The sequence below is a fragment of the Lynx rufus genome, unplaced genomic scaffold (assembly GCF_022079265.1).
Source record: "Lynx rufus isolate CCGP_SWC_20201006 ecotype Redwood Valley unplaced genomic scaffold, mLynRuf1.p SCAF_3, whole genome shotgun sequence".
Classification (NCBI taxonomy): Eukaryota; Metazoa; Chordata; class Mammalia; order Carnivora; family Felidae; genus Lynx; species Lynx rufus.
This window is the reverse complement of record NW_025814845.1, coordinates 47280547-47307122: the sequence shown is the minus strand read 5'-3', so window position 1 is coordinate 47307122 and position 26576 is coordinate 47280547. Positions and strand designations below refer to the sequence as shown.

Here is a 26576-nt window from a genome sequence, read left to right as displayed (position 1 = left end):
ATATTCAGGAATTATCATGAAAACACTCAGCTTTCTAGGTGAATTATTACTGAATTAATATCAACCCCTGGGCTAAGTATGTAGGGAGTATTTTTTAAAAGTTGCTAATGTAAGGAGATATGCTACTGATCTCTTAATCTGATCACATCCAGGAAGAGTTATTTGCCCTGGGGTCTGAGCTACACTGTAATAAAATCAAGGGACATAAAAACTGTGGCAGGAACAGTGCTGAAATTGGAGAAGCATCATTATGAACAGCAACAAGTGTGGAGATGCATATGTAAGAGGGTAACTAGAGTCAATATAACCACTGTTCTCCATGATTTAGGGTAAATAGATAGTTATGGCTCATCTGCTAAATAATCTACTGGGTAGATATTTATGGATTATTATTCAGTATATTACTGAGGATCAGCCTGGTTAAAAACAAATAGAGAAAAGGGCAAATGGCACAGACAGGCTTTTAGAAAGGCCATCATTCGTAATATTTCTCAGGAAAAAATCTCTTTCAGAAATTCCTCAGCATAGCTAATGTGCCATAGAAGGACTCTTCATTTTAGGAGTGCATAAATCCACACAAATTGCTATAATAAGGATTCATCCCATAGCCCTTTTGGCATAAATGCACATCTGGTCTCTGTTTGTAATGAAATCAATTCAAAGCCCCACAGTGCATTAATAATAAAAATGTTCAACATATTGCAACCAAATAAGCCCTGAAAATTTGAGTCTGCAAGATTTTGTCACACGTACATATACTTTTAACACTGATAAATGATTAGGTTACAGAACATTTATCAAATAGCTTAAGATTCCAAAGGTAGACTTTTTTTGGTAATTGTTATTTTCACAGGAAAATCCATATGCATGTATGCTAGATGTTTTGCTTGCTTGATTTATAATACCTCTTGGACTTTTATACCTATAGTTCAAAATACCATAAAATTTTTATTATTAATAAAATTATCATAAGCAATACTGCCTGGTTTAGAGGAAGTTCATGGATTTGCCCTTTAAGAACAACAAAATTCTAGATTAGCTCATCGCATATCAAAGGGTGTCATTAAATCTTAAATAAAAATATAATGGAAGAATATTTCCACATTAATTAAAAAAAGATCTTAACCAGTTTGTCTGCACCAGCTAGAGTCAACAGCAGAAGATCTAAGTTTGGGAAAACCTTCCTTGTCAGTCACATGATTTACCTTTTGTGTTATTTGGTTGACCCAAGGAGAAGAACAGTTGCTAAGATCCGGTCCTTGGGGATCCCAGATTCCATCAGGAGCCAGGCATAGATATGTTGACACTCCTAGAACAATGAGAGAAAAAGGTCTGCTTTAAATACTCAAACCATGTTTCTTACAATGACTTTATATCCATGTTATGTTTAAATATGAACACAGGCAAAATGGAGATCATTAAGCTAAGCTAATGTTTATTGAAACACCACATCCAGAGCCTGGCAGACAACGGACACTGGAGAAATGCAACCAACCAAACAAAAACGTTCAATATTTTTAAAGCACTTGCTGGCAACTACACCAGTTACAGAGGACAATTTCATAAATGAGATAGATGCGGTGCCTGCCGCCATGGGGCTTATCGTGTGGGTTTTCACACAAGGCAAGGTAGCAGTTGAGTCTTAAAGGAATCAGTTTGCAGGTTTTTCAGGAAGACAAGGTAGGAAAGGGCACTCCAGGTGCAGAGAAGATATGTTGTCCTTGGGAAACCTCAAATGTTTTATTTTTTTTTTTAATTTTTTTTAACGTTTATTCATTTTTGAGACAGAGAGAGATAGAGCATGAATGGGGAAGGGTCAGAGAGAGAGGGAGACACAGAATCGGAAGCAGGCTCCAGGCTCCAAGCTGTCAGCACAGAGCCCGACGCGGGGCTCGAACTCACGGACCGCGAGATCATGACCTGAGCCGAAGTCGGACGCCCAACCGACTGAGCCACCCAGGTGCCCCTCAAAAGTTTTAAATTGAGGTCTACTGTACAGGAGAGTTATATGTAATGGGTTTGGAAAGGCAGGCATAGTGAGATCATAAACTGCCTGGTCTGCCACCTGTGGGTGCTGGAAAATCAATGAACATTAAGCAGAAGAGAGAAATGAGCTGATTAAGGTTTTAGTAAGATAACTGTGGCAGCAGCAGAAAGGATGAATCTGAGGCGGAGATGTGAAGGTTTGGGGGACACTATCGCAAAAATTCAAGTGACAGCATGTGTGGGTCTAAACAGCAAAGGAGACAAAGAAAAGGTTAAAAATAAGATTTCAGCATAGGGACATTCACCTGGGAGGGCTCTAGAAGGCTCCCTTTAAGTCTCTCTCCCAATTTTCACAGAACAATGGTGACATATTTCTGTCGTGCTTTCAAACTGCTTTCAAATAAAGTACTTCACTAACCTTCACAACAAACATTTGACGGGGTGGTGGGGGGGGGGCTGTTATTATTTCTCTTTTAGAAATGAAGGAAATGAGGCCCAGAACAAAGGGGACAGTGCTAAGAGGCAAGGTTTCAAACTGTTGGAATCACACTGATTTCAGTAACACAACTGAAATGCACCCTTTCCTAAAGGGAAAAAAGATTTCAGAATATTTTTAAACATTTTGCTGAAAAAAAATTAAATGTGCACTTGTGTAAAAGTCAATATTCTTTTTGGTCTTTCTACCACTTCATATACTATAGAATTCAGAATGCTATATCCCCACTGGAACAGTTCTAAGAGAAACCTGTTTGAAGCAACCAGATCAATAACACCCAAAGGCGTAGTCACTATTGTTAGTACGGTGACATCTATTGTATATTTGCTTTCTTTACATATTTTATGGAATAAGGCACATTTTATTTAGTGTATCAAGTATTAGCTTTATGAAGATCAATGTACGTGACAATAAGAAAACCGGGCATTTTCTGGCTTAACGATTGTAAATAATAATATGGTTACCATTGGGGGATGTTATGAATCGCAACAGTAAAAAAAAAGGGGGGGGGAAGTAGAGTAGAACTATTTAGCTCTTAACTGTCTCTCAGAGGAAACAATGAAGCTTGCTCTCTCTAGTGGATATTGAGTAGTGGGAGTCTGACTCCTGTCTATGTGAAGAGCCCTTGACTGTTAAGGGATGGCTATGATGACTTATGAAAAGGAGAGTCAAACTTCCTCTTCCGTTAAATTTTAGGTAGTTTCAATGATCATCTTCTAATGTAAAAGTCCTTGACCCCATTTTCTGCAATCAACAGTTGATGGTCGGTGCCAAGGACGAGAACTAACTCCCTTCCAATCCATTGATTCGCTCTGGGCTGCTGCACAGAAGGGCTGGCCTTCAGGAGTAGCCAGGACATGCACAGCCTAACTGCAACTCCACCCAGGGACCTCCCCCCGTGGGCGAAAATACTGACCTCACGTGTATCCCCACCAAATCCTCACCAGTGACTTCCTCAGAATGTATTTTCCAACTCTGAAAATACACTGCTTGAAATCGTCATTCAGCTGAGTTCAGAATTCAAGTGAACTAACAAAAATACGTAGTGACAAACAAACAAAAACACTAAAGAAACAATTGCGAGAAAAGCAAGCTAAAGTAACAGAATACCTTTCTTTAGCTTGGCTCTAGGACACACTTACCTATAGTTCCTGCAGGGCACGGCTGCTTTGCCATCTGTCCTTGACGGGTCTTAAACCACATGATTTCTCGGGCTTCCACGGCTTCACAGCTCTCTTCCAGGGCTGGGATTTGGGACGCTGCTGATGGCAGATGTGTGGTAATGTCGTCAAGTACCTCCACAGCTGGAGATGGGGTGCTGGTACTCCGGTTTCTTCTTCCTGACACTGATGGGGTAGTACTCCTGCCTGGGCTCCAAGTTGTGGTCCGCAGGGTGGTACTGGTGGTGGTACTTCCCATACCAAGAGGTCCTGTGGTAGAGATTTCTGAAATAAAATTCAAAAGAAAAGACCTACATTGCTTGCTCATCACCTCAAGGTGTCCTCATACTTCAGAAACCATTTTCATTTGAAAATTCCAAGAGCCCTCCACATGGGAAAAATAAGCCCGTGCCAAGGTATCGAAGTGGCACTTCAGGATGATGACGGCCAGCTGACCAGTGACAAATGAAGGCTTGTTCATGGTTCTACTCAGCTCGAATCGCAGAAAAAAAAGTTAACAGCATAATTCAACTCTTTAGTAAGCTTCTTAACGTTTCAAGCCTTTGTAACAATTAGAGGATTAATACTTAAAGCCCTCACCTTAGAATATTCAAACCTGGTACATAGAATGGGAGAAAGCTACCTAAACTAGACTTTTCACATTAAGTATAACATGAGTTTCTAAAGATGAAGCAATTAGGGGGAAAGGATTGGAAAAAAAGGGCCTCAAAAATTAAAGTGCTCTCAAGCTAAAAGAGAAAAGACAATTCTGAGTAGAGTCTCTTTAACTTGACGATCTACCAATGCTCTTAGAACTGACCCATCTTAACAAAACTGTGTGAAGTATAAGTGGTTTCCAATCAGTTGTGCCATTAATTATTGTCTAACTAGATTTGTTAAAGTCTAGTATGTATGCCAAATTCCAAATAAAACTAGTAAGGTTCCTTGACCAGATGTTAATAGGTTATTAAGCCTATGAAGTACTCAAAGGAATGTTCTAACAATACTATGGAAATAATCACTGCAGAGAGTCACCTTTCTGGGAAAATATATTCACATTTCCATCATAGGAATGCAAGAGTATGCCAGTCCTCCACGTACATACATTGCATTCCTAACTGCAAGGTTAGAAACTATGCTTAACCTCACTTACTTGCAATAAACCTAGGGACACCGGCTCTAACCAGATTCAAAGTAGCTCAGGGTTATGGAACTCAGGGAGTCCTGTGCTGAGCCTCCAGATGTTTGTCATTCATTGTCTGCCGTCTTTAACATGTCATCAACTTGACTCTGCTATCCCAGAAGAGAAGCCGCATCCATCACAGTGCATTTAGTACGTATAAAGCTTCCCCAAACAAGACAGAGATGGCAGTGGGAAGGGGGTATGGATTTCCTGAACATTTAATCACTGAAATTGTAGCATTTTCTGACGTGATGCTATTTTTCTAGCTGTCTTGCCTGTTCTGTTCCTCTTTGCAGCTTTCTTTCTTTCTCTTGTGTTTTCTCTCTATGTGAATGTAATGTTCATAAAATCATTGACTCAGAATTCATAAAGGAAGAGAGGGTATCTTTTTTCCTCTTCTTTCATTTATACCATATTCCCCAAACTGCCAAGTCTTGTTGATTCTGTCTCATTTTTTTACTTTTCTCTCTCCCCAATCACCACTATCTGCATTCACCCCACCATCATCAGTGGATGAATACAATAGCCTTTTAACCTTTTTGCCAGTGAAAGCAATACTAGAACAGAATGGCAATACTGGTATTTCAGTATCTATTTTTGCAAAAGCAAAATTCAGAACTCATAAAATAAAATTGACACAATTTAACACAATTCAAATATAAAATTTAGCAACATAACTGAAGTTGAATTCTTAAAATTATAAATAGTAGAAATGTGATTCTAATGTATGTCGTTTGCATTTAAATTTATTGCAATATCTCAAAGAGAAAAATAAAACTAAGAAATATTAATAACTTGAAATTAAATATTATTTAACATTATATTAAAATAAATTAATATTAAAATTAAATAATATTGTTCTTAATAATATTAAGTATTAGTCTTAAAAACAACATGTCAGTGGTGTCATGGCTGGGATACAAGAACCTTTTTGTGCAAATTTTTCTGGCTGATGGAAAAATTCTTCTTAACTTTATATTACTTGATAAAATAGTAAGGCGATAGTTAAAAGTTAACTGCAAGTATTTTTTCTGGCTCCTTCAACTTAAAAAATGCCATGTCTCATTTGTAGTTTCTTGAGAATTACATAGATACTCCAGAATGCTTTCTAAATGAGTGAATTTCTTTTCATTTAGATATTTTAATTAGCATACAATGCTCTATGAGGGAGGAGATTCGTTTTGCAAACATTTTTGCCCTGATAAAACTGCACAATAGCCCATGTAGCGAAAACATGGGCCAGCCTATTGTCTCAATCACACAAATCATAGGAAAGGAATGATGACACATTATCACAAGATGCTTGTCTGCTGTGACTCTGGACTTGCCAATTTTGAATAGATTTGTCTTTTAGCATAGATTTAATATATATATCCTATTTAAATGATTGGGATTTCAGATTTTTAAAGACTACAGTATCACACCAAAAGGTACTTAACAATAGCACAGCATAATGGAAATCAATGTTCATTATTTTTCTCTAAAATTATCCCATTGAAATAATTTTCTACCTTTTGCCAGAGGCATCTTGTAGGGTATAAATTGAAATGTGTTACTCCCCAGATTAAAATCCCTTAAATCATTTCTGTCTGCCCTCTAAACACAGATTGGACTCCTTTTCTTCGTGCCTTAAGCCCTTCATGAGTTTATTTCTCTAGCTCATTTGTAATGCTTCTTCATCTTTCAGCTCTACTATTAACCCATACAAAATTACCAGTAATTCCCCAACTGCACCCTGTTCTTTCTGCCTCAGGGCTTTTGCACATGCTGCAGTGTTCCTGCTCCCATTTCCACCTGGCTAATTTCTGTTTAGCCTTTGGGGATTGCTTGGATGCCATCTCCACCAAAGGACCTTTTCAAAGAACCAAGATGAGGTTATATACTAATATGTTTTATACACGATTACTTCCTCAGCTTTTAGCTTTTTGTCTGACTTACAATAAATTAGGTCTTAGTCAAAATAGATGACTATCAGGGATAGGTCAAAGAGGCAGGGGAGAGTCCAGTTCTGAAATGTCACACAAAAAAGGAAAAAAAAGATAAATAGAGGGAAATAACAAATGGGGTCATTAAGAGTCCTTATAGTTGATAGGCTAAAAAAGTTATTTTATAAATGCATTTTAATGCTATCATTAAGAAAATTACCAGATAACTCAAATGAAAAGGAGCAAGAACTCTTCTTCCCCAAATTGACTCTACCTCACAACATTCATATTTAAATTGAATACACTCTTGTGAAGCAATGATACCGATAAAAGAGATTTTTTAAAAGTTTGATTTGTTATGCAGTACATCGCAAGGCCTCAGTTTAATACAGACATACTAATGTTCGGGATCTATATAGAACTTATTTCCTTGGAACTGTGCTGCAGAGAGATGTATACAAGCAGGGCCATTTCATATCATTTGACTTTCAGCAGAATAAAAGTCAGATTTAAAAGCTGTTCCTGATTCCCCAACCCTTCTATTCCATTTACTGCCATGTAAGACTCTCAAGAGTTTTGTTCAATGCCATCCTTCGGCAGAATAAGTATTAGTGATATACATGTCATCACCAGTGCCCAAGAAAGAACCTGTCTTATTGCTAGATATTGTAAAAAAAAAAAAAAAAAAAAAAAAAAAGATGTAGAATCACTGACGAGTCATAGCAGCACACTTTGGCCAAGTTCCAGCCCATACCGTAAGCCACAGGAGTTTGTATTTTTCTATCTTCCAGTAAGGAAGAAATGATATGACACTTTTTCACTAGATCCTGTTATCGAGTCTTACCTGATAATGTAGCTACTTTAATAAAACTATGTTATTAAGTGCCTCATGTGGTTGTGTATCAGGGAAAGTTTAAAAGAATATAAAAGAAAATAAGTGCGAGTGACTATCCGCATATAACACTTTATCAAGCCTGGGTAATTTTCGTTACTATTTTGTCATTGCTATTGTGTTTATTGTACTTATGTAGCTTAGCATTTTCATAAAAGTAACTAAACTCCACATTAATAATTTCCCTCCTACTTAACCTATTTCCAGAGGAAAATTTCAACTCTCCTGTTTACTGAAATATATTGCCCATGGTCTATTTCATTCTTACATTTTGGTTTATTTTGTTTAATTTGTGTCTCCTTCAATTTCCTTGAAAGGAATAAATATTATTTTGAATATTACTACAGGTTATAGTTTGTGGAGTACACTCATGGAAAACAGTGAAAATAACCAATATTTGTACAGTGCTTTACGTTTTTCAATGTCCTCCTTTATCTCTATTATCTGATTGAATTCATTGCAGAATGATTATAACTATGAATTCCTTGTATTACAAATGAGAAAACATAGGCTCAAATGGTAAGTGAATCATAATTATACATATAGAAAGTAAATCAGTTTCCTCTAATTCCTCCATGTTTTTATAATAAGCTATCAAAATGACATTCTGAATTGTTTCATGCATTCCACAACCATGAGTCTATCATATGCTTTAAGAAGGGACTTAAGTAAATACAATGATTCTAAAAAAGACATTACTACTCTTGATCACAAACCATATTTATTATTTGGGATGGACATTGTTAATTTTTCCCCCCAAAGTCATACATTGAAGCCCTAACTCACCTATAACTACATTTGGAGACAGAGCCTTTAAAAAAGATAATTAAGGTTCAATGAGGTCATAAGTGTGTGGCCCTAATCCAATAGCACCGTTGTCCTTAAATGTGGAGGAAGAGATACTAGGGAGACACGCTCACAGAATAAAGGCCATGTGCGAAGGTAGCCATCTCCAAGTGAAGGAGTAAGACCTCAGGAGAAACCAACTTACCAGTACCTTGATCCTGGACTTTCAGTTGCCAGAACAGTGAGGAAATGAATGTCTGTTGTTTAAGTCACCTAGTCTGTGATATTTTGTTATGGCAGCCCTAGCAGAGTAATACAGGCATCTTCTAAAAAACCATAAAATTTAAAACAGAAGATTAAACTTCACAGTAGAAGAAATGTTTACCTTCTACTCATAAAGTGCATGAACTTTCTTTCTGATTCGCCTTTATTTTTTCCTTTCTTCTCTAAGATATGTATCCCCCTTCATGGTTTTCCCTTTTCTAATCTGTGTTAACTTCATTCCAACATATAACATTTGGCTAACTACAGAAACATTTCCTTCTCCCCACCCTCCAAGTATTTATTTAAATCCAAGGTCAGTTATTGAAGAAATCTTCCCAAGGGTTTGATATAGGAAATAAGAAAACTAAAACTATAACAATACTCCAAGTGGCTTTTGGTTATTTGTGTAGTGCTCTGGGTAGAAAGAAATTCTGCCTGGTCTCCATGGATATCAGTTGGTGGCAGCTGATTTGATTATACCTAGTTTTTTAAAGAGAAACATCAGTTTTATCTGTCATGAAATTATCCAATTCTCTTTAGAATCCATTCATTATATTTGGCTCAATGGCCTCTTAAGATAGTGAAATTCCACAAATTATCAGCCATGTGAAGGAATATTTATTTTTGTAATTTAATCTACTTACAATTTCTGATTTTTTCATAGCCTATCATTCTTATTGCAAATAGAGGAAAATATCTGTTCTAATTAAACATGAATTTGTAATACACTTATTACGTAAAATAGTGAGCTAAAATATGGGATTTAGAGCAACCTGTTAAAATTATCTGCTACATATTGAGCCCTACTATGCCAGGAACTATGTGGAATACTTTATATGTGTTCTGATTTAGTGCTCCTAACAATCTTTGGGTAGATATATTTACCTTCATTTCAGAGATGAAAGAAGTCAAATTAAGTAATTCTCCCAAGCTTATAGACTGTCCAGTGACAGACCCAGGAGTCAGTCCATCAAAGTCCAAACCAAGTCCATCAAAATCCTTCCCTTTTCATTAGGACGGTGGTGGTTAACCACGCAGACAAAATTTAATAACAGAAACACATATGTAAAAAATTCTTAATGAATGTGGAAATTAATTTGTCCCAAACACCACTCACATGTACTTTTATTGGTATTACTATGGTTCAGACCTCTTGGGTACTTAATGAACTCTTATTATTGGATCAGGCACTATTCTGAGCACTTTACAGGAATTGGCCCATTTAATTCTGACAACAAATCTGTGAGGAGGTACAATTAATTACCTTCATTGTACAGATGGTGAAACTGAAGCACCAACAGATTCAGTAATTTCTCAAACGTTAAAAGTTCATAAGTAGAAGGATAGAAAAACAACTGAGGCATGGTTAGAGAGACCTCACTCTTAACCATACTAACCTGGAGGGAACATGGAGAGCCTAAACTTGATCCACAAGAAAGCAGCCTGCCCTCTGCTGTTAAGAATAGAGGAAGTGATCATCTTTGAGCTAATTTCTGTTTATCATTTCTAATTCTCCTAAAGATTCAGGACTGGCTGAGAAAAAAACTGTAGAATCCACAAAATTTAATACATTGCTCAGCATTCAAGTAGATAATAAACAAGCAGCAAATAATAATGTGAAATAATAGTTGGCTTTCTTTGAGCATATATTATATACCAGGCAGTGTGCTAACGCTTTACATGCAAAATGGAAGTACAGAGAGGTTTTGTGAATTTCCTAGCTTCACATAGTCCATAAGTGATAAAGCCAGCATTTAAATACAAATAGTTTCACTCCCAAACTTTTGTGTATCTATGTTATCTGACAGAGGTTTAAAATCCTTTTTTTTTTAAGTATTATATATGGCATACATTATGTGCCTATAAGAGAGTTCAGTTCTAGGAATTACAAGATAAATTCATTCCATCCATATTTATTAATCAACTATCATGTGACAGGAGTTGTATTGGGAATACAATGTTGAATACAGTTATCATGTTCCTTGCTCTCATGATGCCCCCTCTAAGAGGCTTTTACAGAAAACGCTACTGAAAATGATAGGAAATAGAAAGAAGAGAAATACACCAACTGTATTTTTCATTTGGTATACATTTGGTAGTGTTTGTCTCAGATTACACATTGTGCTGGGCACCAAAGATTCAGAGGCAAAGCGAAGAGTACCACCCTCAAGAAGATTTTAATATACTGCATTTTGTTGAATGTACATCATCAATTATTCTTTGTGCCACTTATAAAAAAATCTCTAATTAAACTCTGACATGTCTTCAATTGTTAGGTGCACTCTAGCTTATGAAATATTAAAAGGTGAAATCATGAGAATCTTAAAGTTGGTAAAACACTATAATAACAGAAATGTCTTCTTTTAACACACTTAGATAAATACTCAATCATTTAAGAGAGATGTGGCTTTGAACAAATTATAATACTCTCTGTGCCTTAGTTTTTTTTTCACTTAGATGGAGGTAATATATATACTTATTTGAGAAAAAAATATACTTATTTGAGAAAAAAAATGGCAGTATGGATTTAAAGTACATAGCAAACTAAATGACAGTGAATAATACATTAATAAATATTAACTATCAGTAATAATATTTTTACTTATTCCTTGCTTCAACCAAAAATTACTGATTGCTTACTATGTGCCAAGTGCTATTCTAAATGCTGGGGACATAGAAGTGAACAATAAAAACAAAAAAAGTAAAAGTCTCTGTCCTCATGAAGCTTACATCTTAGTAGGAGAGATAAACAGGACAAAAAATTCAAATATACAGTATATTATATTAAAAAGTACTAAGGATAAAAATAACAGACAAAGCAGGGGAAAATAATAGAAAGTGCTGGGAGAGGGCAATTACAAGTTTTAATTGGGTGTCAGGCATGGACTTGTTGTTAAGGTGACAAGTGGTGGACTGAGAATCAGGAATAACTGGGGGCCTGCCAGTTAGAGGAGTCAGCCTCTCTAAAGGCCTAGGCACAGTGAGGTGGCCAGTGTGGCTGGAGGAATGTGTGAGAGGGAAAACAACTATGAAACGAGACCAGAAAGGTGGTGGGGACTGTAGCACATAGGAATTTATAGGTATGGTGAGGACTTTGGTATTTATCTGGTGTGGAAATTCACTGGAAGGTTCTGAGCAGAGCAGTGACACAATCTGACTTAGGTTTGCTTACACTGCCGTGGTTAAGAGTAACTGAATGGGCGAAGAGCAGGAGTCGGAAGAACAAGTGTTTATGTGGCCATACATCTGAGGTGCTGGTGACGATGACAACGACCAGCATGCTGTGGGGATCCACATACACCCACGAGAGCACGGGGTCTGATAGAGGAGGTGATGGCTTTCGGGTCTGGACACGATGATCCTCACTGACACATAGTAGGCCTTCAATAATTGTTGACTGAATTGAACTGATTTAACAAAAGGAGAGTTAGTCCTTCTCATGTGAATTCTTCTCTAGCTCCATTCAATTATTATCATTTATTTAAACTTAAAACAACCACATAAACATATTGATCTCATACTGTATAAAAATATTCCTGAGGGCTCCCGAGTTATAATCAACAGAGGCATCTCAGTGTGCTCTTTACTGTAAACCTTCTAGAAGTTTTAATTTATGAGAATATTAAGTAAACTCTGGTGGTGACAAAACCATGCAAACAAACTGGGGAAATCAGTTCAAGTGGGTTTGAGTTTGCTGATTTCTCGACGACCAGTAAAACATTCAAGAAGGGGAAGTAGTTGAATTGCTGTTAGGATTTAGAATAATTCCTTACTTCTAGCCTCAATATTATGTCTTATTCCCCCAGATTTGACATCATTATTATCCAGTTACTGGAGTTATTGCCTGAGATTTGCAGTGACATATGTTTTATTATTAACTTGTGAATTGTAGTTTACCTACAAAGATAAAGTGATACTGAAATTCAAGAAGGGTTATGCATGATTTATTTATAAGCATAAAGTTAAAATAAATTCAAGAAAAACAAAATTATCCTCTGTATTTGGAAATGAAATATTCAAGTGAACAGGGAAGAAGCGTTCATCATTTATGCTTCAAGTTTTTTTTTTTTTAAGGAATGCAATTTTAGTAATTTTGATCTATTGCAGATGTTTGAAAAATATATACATCCTTGTCCTTGTTACCTTTGCACAAGTTTCTAAGAATCTGATAAAACGTAAGCCTCTACTATGGGATAGCTACTGTTCTTGGTTATTTGTTTTTGTTTATGTTTACTGTCTGGAAAAATAAAGGATATCACATTGCTATTTAAGTACCTTGAAATATTTCTTAACCCACCCCCCCTCCAAAAAACTCTAGCATTGATTTTTCATCTAACCTGAGAGTGCCATGAATAGGAGTTCCAACTAGCTGCTAGAATGGGCATATGAGTTTGCATAAAACATGGTCCCTCTCTTCAAGGAGTTTACAGGTTGGGCAATCTAATTTTATCATCAGTTGTAGAAAATCAAAGGGTGGCTCTTCACCATGTCCATCATTTCTCTCACACTGATGAGTCCAGGAAACAGTCCATTTTTTCACATAATTTAAATAATAAAAAGGAAGGCCGCTGTGTAATTGGCATATAAGTGATTAATTTCAAATGCAACCACAACCATATTGGATAGCCTTCTAAATGACTTACTAATCAACATATAGATTAAAGACTTGATAAATGAATTAAGTCTATCTGCCAAAATCACAATTAAACTCTACAATTCTTCCTGAGTACAGGGAAATTTGACATTCCATTTTGTTTCCATGCAAATATACTACATGGGATACATTGAGTACTCACTCATGCATGTTAGGTGAGTGGGAATAAATATCTATGCTTTATTTTGAAAATAATTTTCTGAAGATCTATGTATATATACTACTATATCTGAATTACATTGACATTTTGATAAAGTTGGATTAAATAATTTAATCAGCTACTCCAGATTACATTTTGTAAGATTTGATATACAACAGTTTCAAATTTTTACATACACAATATTCAAAAGCCAAACTACAACTGTCAGAAACTATATAGACTCAAGAAACTTAAATATTTAAATAGATGCTATTAATTTATAATTACTTCTCTTGAAAATAAATGTCTTAAACAAAAAGGCAATATACTCAAAATGGAGTCCATTGTGCTAAGTCCCAAGTCAGCAAACCAAGACTTAAAACTTAACCTAACTGCAGTTTCAGCCGCTCCCAGGAATGTAACCTTTAACCAGTTAGTCTGGAAATACATGGTCAGCGCTAATGACTAACCTGCCCTGATAGACTCTTTCTGTTCCCCATAGGAAGGTCACCTTGCTTAAAATATTCCACTTTTTGCCAGAAATTTCCTTTTCCTGTTCCCTTCTGTCTACAAAAACCTTCCACTTTGTATAATCCCTTCCTAGACGGTGTGCTGCCCAACTTATGAAATCACTGAATAAAACCAATTAGATCTTTTACCTCAGTTAAAGTTTGCTTTTTAACAAAGGAAAGGGTAAAAATAGCCCTGTTGAACTGAGAATTAGGCAACTGAATGATTAGGCCAAGGTATTTTCTGTTATAGACTGAGGAACAGAATTCAGGGCATCTAAAGCAAATGTTTCAACTAGTCCTCACGTTGAGAATTTAGCAGCTTCTCCTCACTCATTTATGCACCAAACTATTTTTCATTCAACCATCATGCCAACCATGCCTACCCATCACCTTCCAAATTAATAGAGTAATAAAACCTCCCGATTTTGCTTTCTCCTGGTTATTATTATTATTTAAGAGGATGGAGTCGTGCACTCCATAGGTAGTGATAAGTAGGTCAGAGAAGCAAATTGCTTAGGGGGAATCTGCCGACAGGATGATGATTCTCAGGTTTTTCTATTAAAACAGAGAAAGAAAATATACATGTATCTGCACAAATACATGCACATCATACATATATCCCAAACTGCTAGGGAAAAAAAGTAAATAAAATGGATACTTTTCTTCTTGAAAAGAATTATGTTCATTTTCAGAGATCTATGAAGAAACCTCAAAAACTTCATAAAACAGTGCATTTACTGTATTAATAATACAGTAAAAGGCAGTGGTATCCTGGAAAAAGCATTGATTTTAGGTTCAAATATTAGATCATCATCACTAGTTATTTGGCTTTGGGCAAATTAATCCTCCAGAAAGTCAAAATTTCCTTATCTTTAACAATGTGGATCTCTATGTTTACTTTGATAATACTGACACAGGATAGACCTTCAGTAATAATATAACATTATTATAATCAAATTCAGGTTATCCCAAGATGCCATCAACTTTTTTCAGGAGTATTATCAACAGCCATCTAACTTATGAAGGTGAAATACTTTTTGCGTGTCTATAACAGAGAAGATAGGCCAGCCTGAAATAAAATCATAAAGCTTATCTTTTTCACCTCAGTCTCTGAATGACATTTAAAACCCCCGTAGTAATTTACCACCCACTTTATCCAACCCAGCTTTGGAAAAGACAACTGAGATTGTTAGTTGTGCTCCAATGGGAAGTTATTTTTTAAGACAAAAAATAATATAAATAAAGAAAAAATTACTTCAAAATCATGTGCCTGCTCTGTGGTATTTCAAATTTTAAGATGATCAGATTTGGGAGCATAAAAGATATTTCAAAACATTTAAAAAAATTAGTATTTAGCTTTGAAAGTAAAATGGGGGGCTTGAAAGAAAAGAACCATTTTACGTCAATATTGAAATATATAATATGAACAAAATCACGCTATTTTGGATTCAAAATTGTAGACGGTCCATATAATTTAGGAGTCCACAAGTGATAAAATTCTGCCTGGAGCCTGATCTCTTGGAAATACAACCTGATCTTAACGTAGAAGAGTGTCAAAATTTGTGTAACACTCTCTGGAGGCCAAGTAGCCCAAAGGCCCCATGAAGACAGACTGTTGCTGTTTTGTTTGACCACCATCCTCAGCGACTTGACACAGAGGAGAGGCTCAATTAGTATTTGTCCAATAAATGTACTTTATCATCAACTGCCTTGATTCACTGCAAAATATTTGTAACAGGACTTGCAAATTTGATCACTGATGTGCTGAGAACATTGCTTTACTTACTCTTCATCACTGTTCCCGTTCTTTAAAAAGCCTGTTCTATTATAATAGTCTTAAAAATGAAACTTTTTATTTTGAAATAAGTATAGACTCATAGGAAGTAGCAAAAATAGTAAGAACAACCCCTTCCTTCAGCTTCCCTCAATGACACGATTTTATATAGCTACAGTATAATATCAAAGCCAGGAAATGGCATTGGTACATGGCTGTACCGGTCTGACTACAGACAGGCTTTATATAGAGAGTTTTACCTGCATTCATTTATGTGTGCATGCTTATGTTCTATGAGATTTTATCTCAGGTATAGATTTGTATAACCACTGTCACATTCAAGAAGCAGAACTGCTACATCACACAAAAGAGTTGCCTCGTGCCAACTCCTTGTATTCAAATCCGCCCCCACCCTCCCCATAGCTATCTCCTGGCAACCACTTATCTATTCTCCATCTCTATAGTTTCATTCTTTCAAGAATGTTACATAAATAGAATTATAAGCATGACACCTTTTGAGATTGACTTTTTCCACTAAGGATAATGTTCTTGAGGGCCACCCAGGTAGTTGCAGCTATCAGTAGTGAAGTCATCTCCCGACATCATCAAATGAATACCTATAATCTATCTTTCACCTTGTACCTGGAGTGATCTTTGAAAAATGCAAATCTGATGCTGTTGCTCTTTAAAAGCTCCCAACTGATTGTACTATAAAGTCAAAATCTTTAAACATGACCTAAAAAGCCCACTAATCCTCAGCTCGCCTACCTCTCCAGTCACCACTTAAGCCTCCCTGCCTTTGATCTCTCTCTCTCTTCTAACCATCCTGGATTTATTTCCTGTGTCCCCAGAAAGGCCCCTTCTCATCTTCAATGATGCGAATGTCTTTCTGGAACACTCTATGCTCAGTTTTAGGTATTCTTCCATCCCGTGTCCCACTCCCTTTACTTGGTTAAATCACTAATCCTTTTGATAACTGATTTAAAGTAATTGTAAGCAGAAACGGGAAAAAATTAATGAAGTTGTTATTTTAGACTACTTATACTTGTATTCAACATATGTTTATTATTTTTAGGATACAAATTCACAACAAGAATTTAAGATTGCATTCTTTCTGAGAGTGATCATTAATCACACCACTAGCTACATAGAGCCACATGAAGAGACATCTGCCTATAGGTACTAGCTCCTGTACATTCTAGCTATGACACTTTGGGCAAATCTCTAAACCAAGATGGCATTGGTACATGGCTGTACCGGTCTGACTACAGACAGGCTTTATATAGAGAGTTTTAGTTCTCTTTGAAGCATTAGTTCTCTTTGAAAAATCTGACAAAGTAGACTTATGAATGATAATGCAATATTCTACATCCAGTATAGTTCCTGGCACATAATGGGTGCTTAATAAATGTTTTGTGTACTTGAGAATATCCATTGAAGATAAGCAAATGGTGCGAACATAAAAGGAAATCATATGAAGGAAACAAAAAAATCTATTTGTATAATTTCCACATCCCCTAAAATTACGCATTATAAACACAAATGATATAAACTAGAAATTCTGAATTCTCCTATGAAAGTGAAAAGCACACTTGGTACCTATGATAATACAACTTTATTCGTCATCACATATATATTAAATATCCCAGAATATGTCTTATAGCATATTTAGTACATCAAATGGTATCTGAAAAGAACAATACTTATTTACACATCTTAAGAGGACACAAATGGATAAAAGATTCAATGTAATCATAAAATTCTTATTCATTAATATTTGCACCTCACTGCTTAACAATGAATCTCTATAATACTACAACCTTTGTAGTATTACATTCTCATCACTAGCATTAATTTCCAACAATGTAGAAATAAATATGGCTTAAAGACAAAAGGAGACATAGCTGCATACAAAGAATAAAGATGCAGCACACATTTAAAGTAAAAGCAAACAGGTAACGTTCCCCAGCAAGTGTCCAGTAAACAAAATTCATTACAACATATTTATTATAACAAGCTAAATTTAATTTATGGAAAGAGGGATTCAATACCTATTTTTGTGTTATGTAACTCACAGTACTTTCAGTTATTAGTCATTCAAGTTATCCTATTTATGATTATATATATATTTTTATTTTTACTTTTTTACAGTTATGTATTTTAAACACAGAACGATCTTCATGACTCACTAGCAGTAATGGACCCAAGACTGCCTTTCTGCTCCCCAAAACCCACACCACCAACCACCAAATGATGTGAAGATTCTTAATACAGAGAAAGAAAATGAAACCAACAGAGAGGTAGGCAAGGTAAAAGTGACAAAATATAGGTCTACAGAAAGAGAGGAACAAATAAACTAGGCAATTTTGTGAGTTGATTATAGAAAGAGCACTTTGATTATTTCAAATATTCTACACATGTGAAAAAAGTAGCAGTGATAGTCACCATGTGACAGTCATCTGTGATCTCCCTTTTAGTTCCCTGAATGACAATATGTGTATTTTACCGTCAAGTATCTTACATTTAGCCAATTAACTTTTAATGGATAGCAACTTTTTTTTTTCAACTGTCAAGTTGGTTAACATACAGTGTAGTCTTGGCTTCAGGGGTAGATTCCTGTGATTCATCACTTACGCACAACACCCAGTGCTCATCCCAACAAGTGCCTTCCTCAATGCCCATCATCACCCATTTTCCCCACCCCCCTCAATCCCCTACCCCCCATCAACCCTCAGTTTGTTCTCTGTATTTAAGAGTCTCTTATGGTTTGCTTCCCTATTTGTATCTTATTTTTCCTTCCCATCCCTTATGGTCATCTGTCAAGTTTTTTCAAATTACACATATGAGTGAAATCACATGATATCTGTCTTTCTTTGACTGACTTACTCCACTTAGCATAATACCCTACAGTTCCATCCACAGTGTTGCAAGTGGCAAGATTTCATTTTTTTTCATTGCCGAGTAGTATTCCATTGTGTATATATACTACATCTTCTTTATCCATTCATCAGTTGATGGATATTTGGGCTCTCTCCATACTTTGACTATTGTTGACAGTGCTGCTGTAAACATTGGGGTGCATATGCCCCTTTGAATCGGCACTCCTGTCCCCTTTGGATAAATTCCTAGAAGTGCTATTGCTGGGTTGCAGGGTAATTCCATTTTTCATTTTTTTGATGAACCTCCACACTGTTTTCCAGAGTGGCTGTACCAGGTTGCATTCCCACCAACACTGCAAGAGGGTTCCCCTTTCTGCACATGCTCACCAACATCTGTTGTTTCCTAAGTTGTTAATTAAAGCCACTCTGACTGATCTGAGGTGTTATCTCAATGTGGTTTTGATTTGTATTTCCCTGATGATGAGTGATGTTGAGCATCTTTTTATGTGTCTGATTGCCATCTGCGTGCCTTCTTTGGAAAAGTGTCTATTCATGTCCTCTGCCCATTTGTTCACTGGATTATTTGTTTTTCAGGTGTGGAGTTTGGTGAGCTCTTTATAGATTTTGGATACTACCCCTTTATCCAACATGTCATTTGCATATCTTCTCCCATCCTGTCAGTTGCCTTTTAGTTTTGTTGACTTTTTCCTTTGCTGTGCCAAAACTTTTTATCTTGATGAGGTCCCAATAGTTCATTTTTGCTTTTATTTCCCTTGCCTATGTCAAGTAAAAAGTTGCTGTGGATCAAGGCCAAAGAGGTTGCTGTCTGTTTTCTCCTGTAGGATTTTGATAGTTTCCTATCTTACATTCAGGTCTTTCATTCATTTTGAATTTATTTTTGTGTATGGTATTTGAAAATGTCCGGTTTCATTCTCATGCATGTTGCTGTCCAGTCCTCCCATCACCATTTGCTAAAGAGACTGTCTTTTTTCCATTGGATGTTCTTTCCTGCTTTGCCGAAGATTATTTGGCCATATATCTGTGGATCTATTTCTAGGTTCTCTATTCTATACCATTGGTCCATGTGTATCTTTTTGTGCCAATACCATACTGTCTTGATGACTACAGCTTTGTAATACAGAAATAGAAACATTTTTAAAATGCAAAAAACAAGCAGAACATATAGATTCCCTATGATAAACTGTTAAGTGGCCCCATGATCAGTACCTACTGGTGTTCATACTTTGGTGTAATTCCTTACTCTTGAGTGTGCGTGAGATCTGTACTTGCTGCTACCCCATAGAATATGGCAAAGTTGATGAAATGTATGTGATCATGTACATCATTTACATTATATATTGTCTGCCTTATGAAAAAAAACTTACCATTTTGGCTTTGAAAAAGTAAGCTGCCATGTTGTGAGCTGCCTTTAGAGAGAGTCAGAGGACAAGGAGCTGAGGATAGCAAGAAACTGAGGTCCCAGAGTATATAATACTGCCCATGACCACATGCTCTTGGGAATTATTTCCCAGTCCAGCATTCAAATGAGAACTCGTCCCTGGGTGGCACTATTATTGCAGCCTTATAGAAGACTCACTGAAGCTGAGTCTGGACTCTTGACCACAGAATATCTGAGATAACACATAGGCATGTTTTAGGCCACTACGTTTGTAGCAGCATTGTTATAGACCAGTAGATAATACAAGCCCTAACTCTTTTCCCAGTTTTTGTGAATTAGGATGTGATTTGGCTTCATATCTTTATTTACAGCAAGAATTCCCAACCTTGGTACTATTGACATTTTAGGATATACAATTCCTTGTTATGTGAGTGTGTATATGGCGTGTTTTCCTGTGCATTGTAGAATGTGTAGCAACATCCCTGGCCTTTATGCACTAGATACTGGTAGTGCTCATTACACCTCCAGTTGTGACAATCAAGAATATCTCTAGAAATTGCCAAATGTCCTTTTGGGATAAAATTAGCTCTGTTTGAGAACTACTGACATACAGGAATTTCTTCATTTACTCTAATCTGTATTTGTTCAATGAGAGGGCTACTGCATGCTGATAATGGTTTTAGGATATTTTAAATACAAATTAATCTACACATGAAATGGCTCCATGGTTGCTTCTCAACCTGAGAAATGGCTCAAAGGCTGTAAATAAAAGGAAGTTGAATGGGTTTCAAAAACACCAATTCTGCCTTTTCAATTTCAGTAATTCAATGTGCCTAAGACACGCTTCCACAATCACACATTAATATTTAAAAATTGATTTCATTTTGCTGTTTTACTTAATGAGGACATGCATAACAATATAACAGGAAACCAACGAAAACCACAAAATATGAAGCATCCCAATTGCATGCCTGAATGCACTCAAGAATGGGGGTGGGGGAAGGAGTTAATGAGAGAGAAATTAGGGCGGCTTCATGTTTTCTGATTTCAGAGATTACACTACACAGAATGAACTCTGCCCGCCTCTTGTTTGTTACAGTGCGTCTGCCTTCCAAAGATGTTCAAATGCCTCTCGTGTCCAGTTCCTTTCTGAGTGAGATATCTGAGGATGACACTTGTTGCTTCATTGCCGCTCCATTCAACGATCACAAATTATTACCTTTCACATAAACATACCTCGTAGATGTGTTCTCAAGTTAAACATTTAAGGAAGAAATCATGAAAAACACACAAACCAGCTCTCTGAAACTAGTTTATATCTTCCCCTTCCCATTTATTATACAGTCGGCTTCACATCATTAACATGCAAATCATACTGCACTACAGTGCATTTTAAACAAAGAACTGAAAGCAGAGCTTGTAATTTCCTTATGGGTTGATAAACAGATTTTGCCCTAAGAGCATAAAATAAACTCTGATCACTTTGTGTGCATTCTTTGGACGATGTAATAATTTCAAAACGAAACAAAGAAAATTACTACTTTTCTCACCTTGCCCATGGTCACTGGTTAAGTTGCCCCAATTTTAGTGGGAAAATCTAAGAAGTGTGGTAAACAAAGTTAAATTGGAAAAATACTCTCTTTGTTGTTGTTTGTTTTTTTTTTCTGGAGGATAAAATGTTTTCTCTTGCCTGAATTTCTATTCCTTTTTTAATAAAGTTAACATTGAGACTAGAAACTGACTTGTGAATAGATTTAAATAAAAGTCTGATTGAGGCCATGGGAAAAAAGTCCAAATGAAAATAGTAAATAAACATATGTAAATCATGCTACCCATCATATATCTTCAGTGTCACCTTTCCTTCTAAGTACATGATCATATAAACTATTACGGATAGGGTAGGAAAATAAAAAATAGTTTCAGAGACACTCTCTTACTTGAAAGAAAGAGATTGAGTGAAAGAGAAAGGGGGAAGAGAAAGAGACAGACATACAGAGAGAGAAAAAATTTTAAAAGACACACAATTGCCTGCCTTCAAGAAGGCAACACAAGGAACAATGATCACCCCATTCCCTTGCTCCCCTCCCTTCCATGGTTCTCTCCTATTTATAGTGTCTAAGATTGAACTCCTTAGTGTGTCTGTAACAGATCCTCAGTCTCAGGGCTTCTTCCCTCCACAGCCTTATTTATCACTACACCCCTCTGATCCAGCTATTTGAGAACCATTGGTAGTGCCCAAACATACCAGGTTGCTTGAGATCTGGGTGTATCTGTCACTTTTTTTATGTGAACAAATATGTACTGAATATCCAATACATGCCAGGCATTTTCTAGAGACTAGAGATAAAGCAATAAAATCAACAAGCAAAAGTTCTTCTCTTTTGCTTGGCAAATAATAAATAAGTAAAATAGCTGCATGTTAGACAGTAATACATGCAAAGGAGAACATTTTGAAATTTATTGGTGACCAAAGCAGGCCTAACTGAAAGGAGACATTTGAAGGAGATGAAGCAGTGAGCCACACAGATAACAAGGAAAGCTCATTGCATACAGAGGGGATGTCAGTAAAAGGAACATGACTCTCTGCATCCTTCTTGCTTTAACTTTTAAAAACTAACAGCTTTCTTGAGATGTAATTCATATACCCTATAACTACGCCATTTGAAGTATACAATACAATGGTTTTTAGAATATTCATTGAAGTGTGTATCTATCACCACGATCTATTTTAGCACAATTTCAGCCTGAAAAGGAAAGCCCATACCCATTAGAAGTCACTCTCCATTTTCCCCTACCCCATACATAGCTCTAGGAAACAACTTGTCTGCCTTCTACCTCTACAGATGCGCCTGTTCCTGACACTTCATAGAAACAGAATTGTGACTGGTTTACCTCATGTAGCATAATGTTTTCAAGGTCTGTCCATGTTATATCAGAAATCAGTACTTCATTGTTTTTAGTGGTGAATAATATTCTATTTATGAATATACCACATTTTATTTACCATTCATCTGTTGACGGGCATTTGGGTTGTTTCTACTTTTTGTTTGAGTACACTTTTCAATGTGGACAAATGTTTTAATTTTTCTTGGTTATATACCTAAAAGATCAGTTGCTGGGTCATATATAGCTCTATGTTTAATCATTTAAGGATCTTTCAGACTCTTTTCCAAGGTGGCTGCACCATTTTATAATCCCACCAGCAGTGCAAGAATGCTCCAACTTCTCCATATCCTTTTCAACACTTAGAGTTATCTGTCTTTTGAATACAGCCTATCCAATGGTTACCAAGTGGTATCCCATTATAGTTTTGATTTCTATTTCCTTGACGGTTGATAATGTTGACAATCTTTTTGTGCTTACCAGACATTTGTGTGTTGTTTTAAGAGAACTACACCCAATTTTTAATTGAGCTATTGGTATTTTCTTATAGAGTGGTAAGAATCCTTTATATATTCTGAAGACACATTTCTTATCAGTCATATAATCTGCAAATAATTTCTCCAGCTCTGTGAGTTGTCTTTTCACTTTCTCGACAGTACCTTTTGCAGCACAATTGTTTTACATTTTGGTGAAGTCCGATATACCTATTTTTTCTGTATTACTTGTGCTTTTGTTGCCATAGCTAAGAAACTACTGCCTTACCCAAGTTTATGAAGATTTATTACTGTTTTCTTATAACAGTTTCACAGTTTTAGTTTAAAAAAATATTCTGCCAAATTCTGTTCTTTACATTTTGGTTCTGTATTACATACACTTTGCTCCAGGTGAACCAGTTTGTGGTTGTCATACAGGTTTTATCTAGACAGGTTTTAATGAGATTATTTGGTTTATGTTTACTGTATTTAAACTGCCATTTATGGGGCACCTGGGTGGTTTAGTCGTTTAAGCCTCTGACTTCGGCTCAGGTCATGATCTTGCAGTTCACGAGTTCAGGCCTTGTGTCGGGCTCTGTGCTGATAGCTCAGAGCCTGGAGCCTACTTCAGATTCTGTGTCTCCCACTCTCTCTGCCCCTCCCCTACTTGCGCTCTCTCTCTCTCTTAAAAATTAATAAATAAATAAATAAATAAAAACATTAAAAAAAGATAAAAAATAAACTGTCACTTACGTAGGTCCCAGAAATTATTCCTAAATTATTTTAGTTGTAATTAAGAGTGATCTCACCTCGTAATTTCTTTACAGAGGAAGTTAATTATTTTAAAAAAATGTATGAATTTTACTAGCTAGTTCAAATTGGTCAGTTTATTTCATTTACCTGCATGTTCTTCAGGAAATTTCACTGTTGTTCCCACATATTCTCAACTGAATTGTTGTAAGGATTAAATATCATTGTAGATATGAGAATCTAGCATTTCAACTGACATGACTGCCCTGCATACAGTAGGCACTCAATAAATGTGAGATATAGGGGTACCTGGGTGTCCCGGTTATGTCGGTTAAACATCTGACTCTTGATTTAGGCTCAGGTCATGATCGAACAGTTAGTGAGTTTGAGCCCTGTGTTGGGCTCTGTGCTGACAGTGTGGAGCCTGCTTAGGATTTGGTCTCCCTCTCTCTCTCTGTCCCTCCCCCCCCTCCTAAAAAATAAATAAATATTTTAAAAAATTAATGTGGGGGCACCTGCGTGGCTCAGTTGTTAAAGCTTCTGACTTCAGCTCAGGTCATGATCTCACAGTTCCTGAGTTCGAGCCCTGCGCTGGGCTCTGATGCTAAAAGTGCAGATCCTAACTGGGATTCTCTCCCTTTCTCTCTCTCTCTCTTTCTCTCTGCCCCTCCCACCCTCTCTCTCTCTCTCTCTCTCTCTTTCTCTCTCTCTCTCTCTCTCTCAAAAATAAATAAACATTTAAAAAATTTAAAAAATAGTGAGATACTATTATTTTTTTCCTGGAAAATAATAATCACAATACCTACTACCTCTTAGTGTTATTATATAAATTAAAACGTGTGTCCTTTCCCTCCTTCCTTCCTTCTGTCCTTCCTTCCTTCCTTCCTTCCTTCCTTCCTTCCTTCCTTCCCTCCCTTCCTTGCTTCCCTTAATTCCTTCCTTGCTTTCCTTCCTTCCTTCCTTCCTTCCTTCCTTCCTTCCTTCCTTCCTTCCTTCCTTCTGTCCTTCCTGTATCCTTCCCTCTCTCCCTCTCTTCCGTTCTTTTTTTTCTTTTGAGACAGGAGAGCAACACAGAGATGCCCCAGTCATGAAGACAGTGTGCTGTGGCAGGAGGCAGAGGTGACTGAACTGGTGTGGACGAAAGCACAGGTGCCACAAACACACAAGATACAACATCCCTGTGCCTGTTAGAGCAAGAAAATAGCTTGCTCCTATCACCAGCTGGGCTGAAGCTTCTGATTTGCTCTCTGCCCATTCCTCCTTCAGATCAAGTATCATCTCAGTGAGGGCCTTTCTGGGCACATTCTCTAGAATTGCCACACACCTCTCTCTTCCTTGCTAGCATTTCCCTTTAGCTGTTATCATTACTTAACATGTTTTAGCTCTTATGTTTAAGATCAATTTTGAGTTCATTTTTGTGTATGGTAAGGTATGGGTCCAACTCCATTCATTGGCATATGGATATCCAATTGTGTTTGCACTATTTGTTGAGAAGACTACTATCCTTTTCCCACTGAATTGCTTTGTCCTTAAATTCTTGTGTCTGACTCATCATTCAAAGCAACTCAACTTCCATTCATGCTGTCAACAGTTATAGAATTGTGTGACTTTATTTTTTAAGTGTTTATTTATTTTTGAGAGAGAGAGAGGAGAGAGAGAAAGAGAGAACATACACAGTTGTGCACAAGTAGGGGAGTGGCAGAGAGAGGGAAGGATAGAGGATCCAAAGCGGGCTTTGCACGGACAGCAGAGAGCCCCACACGGGGCTTGGACTCATGAGCTGGGAGATCATGACCTGAGCCAAAGTCAGTTATTCACTGGCTGAGACACCCATAGAATTGTGTAATTTTAAATCTCACATGAATGCAAAGAGTTTCCCAAGAACAGGAACTATGTTTTTGTTTGTTTGCCTTTCTTTCATTTTGAATCTCTCAGTGCCTGCTATATAATTGGCTCTTAGTAATGCTGGATAAGTTAAAGAAGGACATTTCGAATGGATCTCAAATTATTGGTAGTACTCTGATGATTAATGGTACCAGTGAAAGGATTTAAATTTAGGTTGCAAAGTTATGAAAGTGGGTTGAAGGGATACTTTCCAGTATCTTGAATGTCTTGCTAGGGACTTTAATTGCCAACTAAATTAGAAGTGAAAGATTCTGTGGAGGCTTAGGAAAAGAGAAGGAAGTTCTGTTTTAGGAAAATTAATTTCGCTACAAAATGTGGAATATAAGGGGAAAAAAGGAAGAAGAGGTAGAAAGAAGAGTATAAAGGTGATTATAATAAACAGTAGAGTTAAAAGAAAATAAGGTCACAACAGCACTAGTAATGGAAAAGATAGTGTACATTTTAAAATGCATTCCTATTATTAGTTTGTTATTGAAACAGAGATGTCAAATGCTGAATTGGAAATTCACAACCAGA

The 26576-nt window shown here is 36.5% G+C and overlaps 1 protein-coding gene across 18 annotated transcripts in view; it reads right to left on the bottom strand.

Moving 5' to 3' along the window:
• Positions 1 to 26576, bottom strand: part of ADGRL3 (adhesion G protein-coupled receptor L3) — a 497188-nt gene that overhangs the window by 151372 nt on the left and 319240 nt on the right. For 9 of the 18 annotated variants that reach the window (XM_047091224.1, XM_047091225.1, XM_047091226.1 and 6 more), the window contains 2 exons: positions 3625 to 3927; positions 1206 to 1309 (listed from right to left, as the gene is read on the bottom strand). In XM_047091224.1, coding sequence (XP_046947180.1) covers positions 1206 to 1309; positions 3625 to 3927 — 407 coding nt within the window. The remainder of the gene's footprint in view (positions 1 to 1205; positions 1310 to 3624; positions 3928 to 26576) is intronic. The other 9 variants (XM_047091227.1, XM_047091230.1, XM_047091231.1 and 6 more) reach the window with 1 other exon arrangement.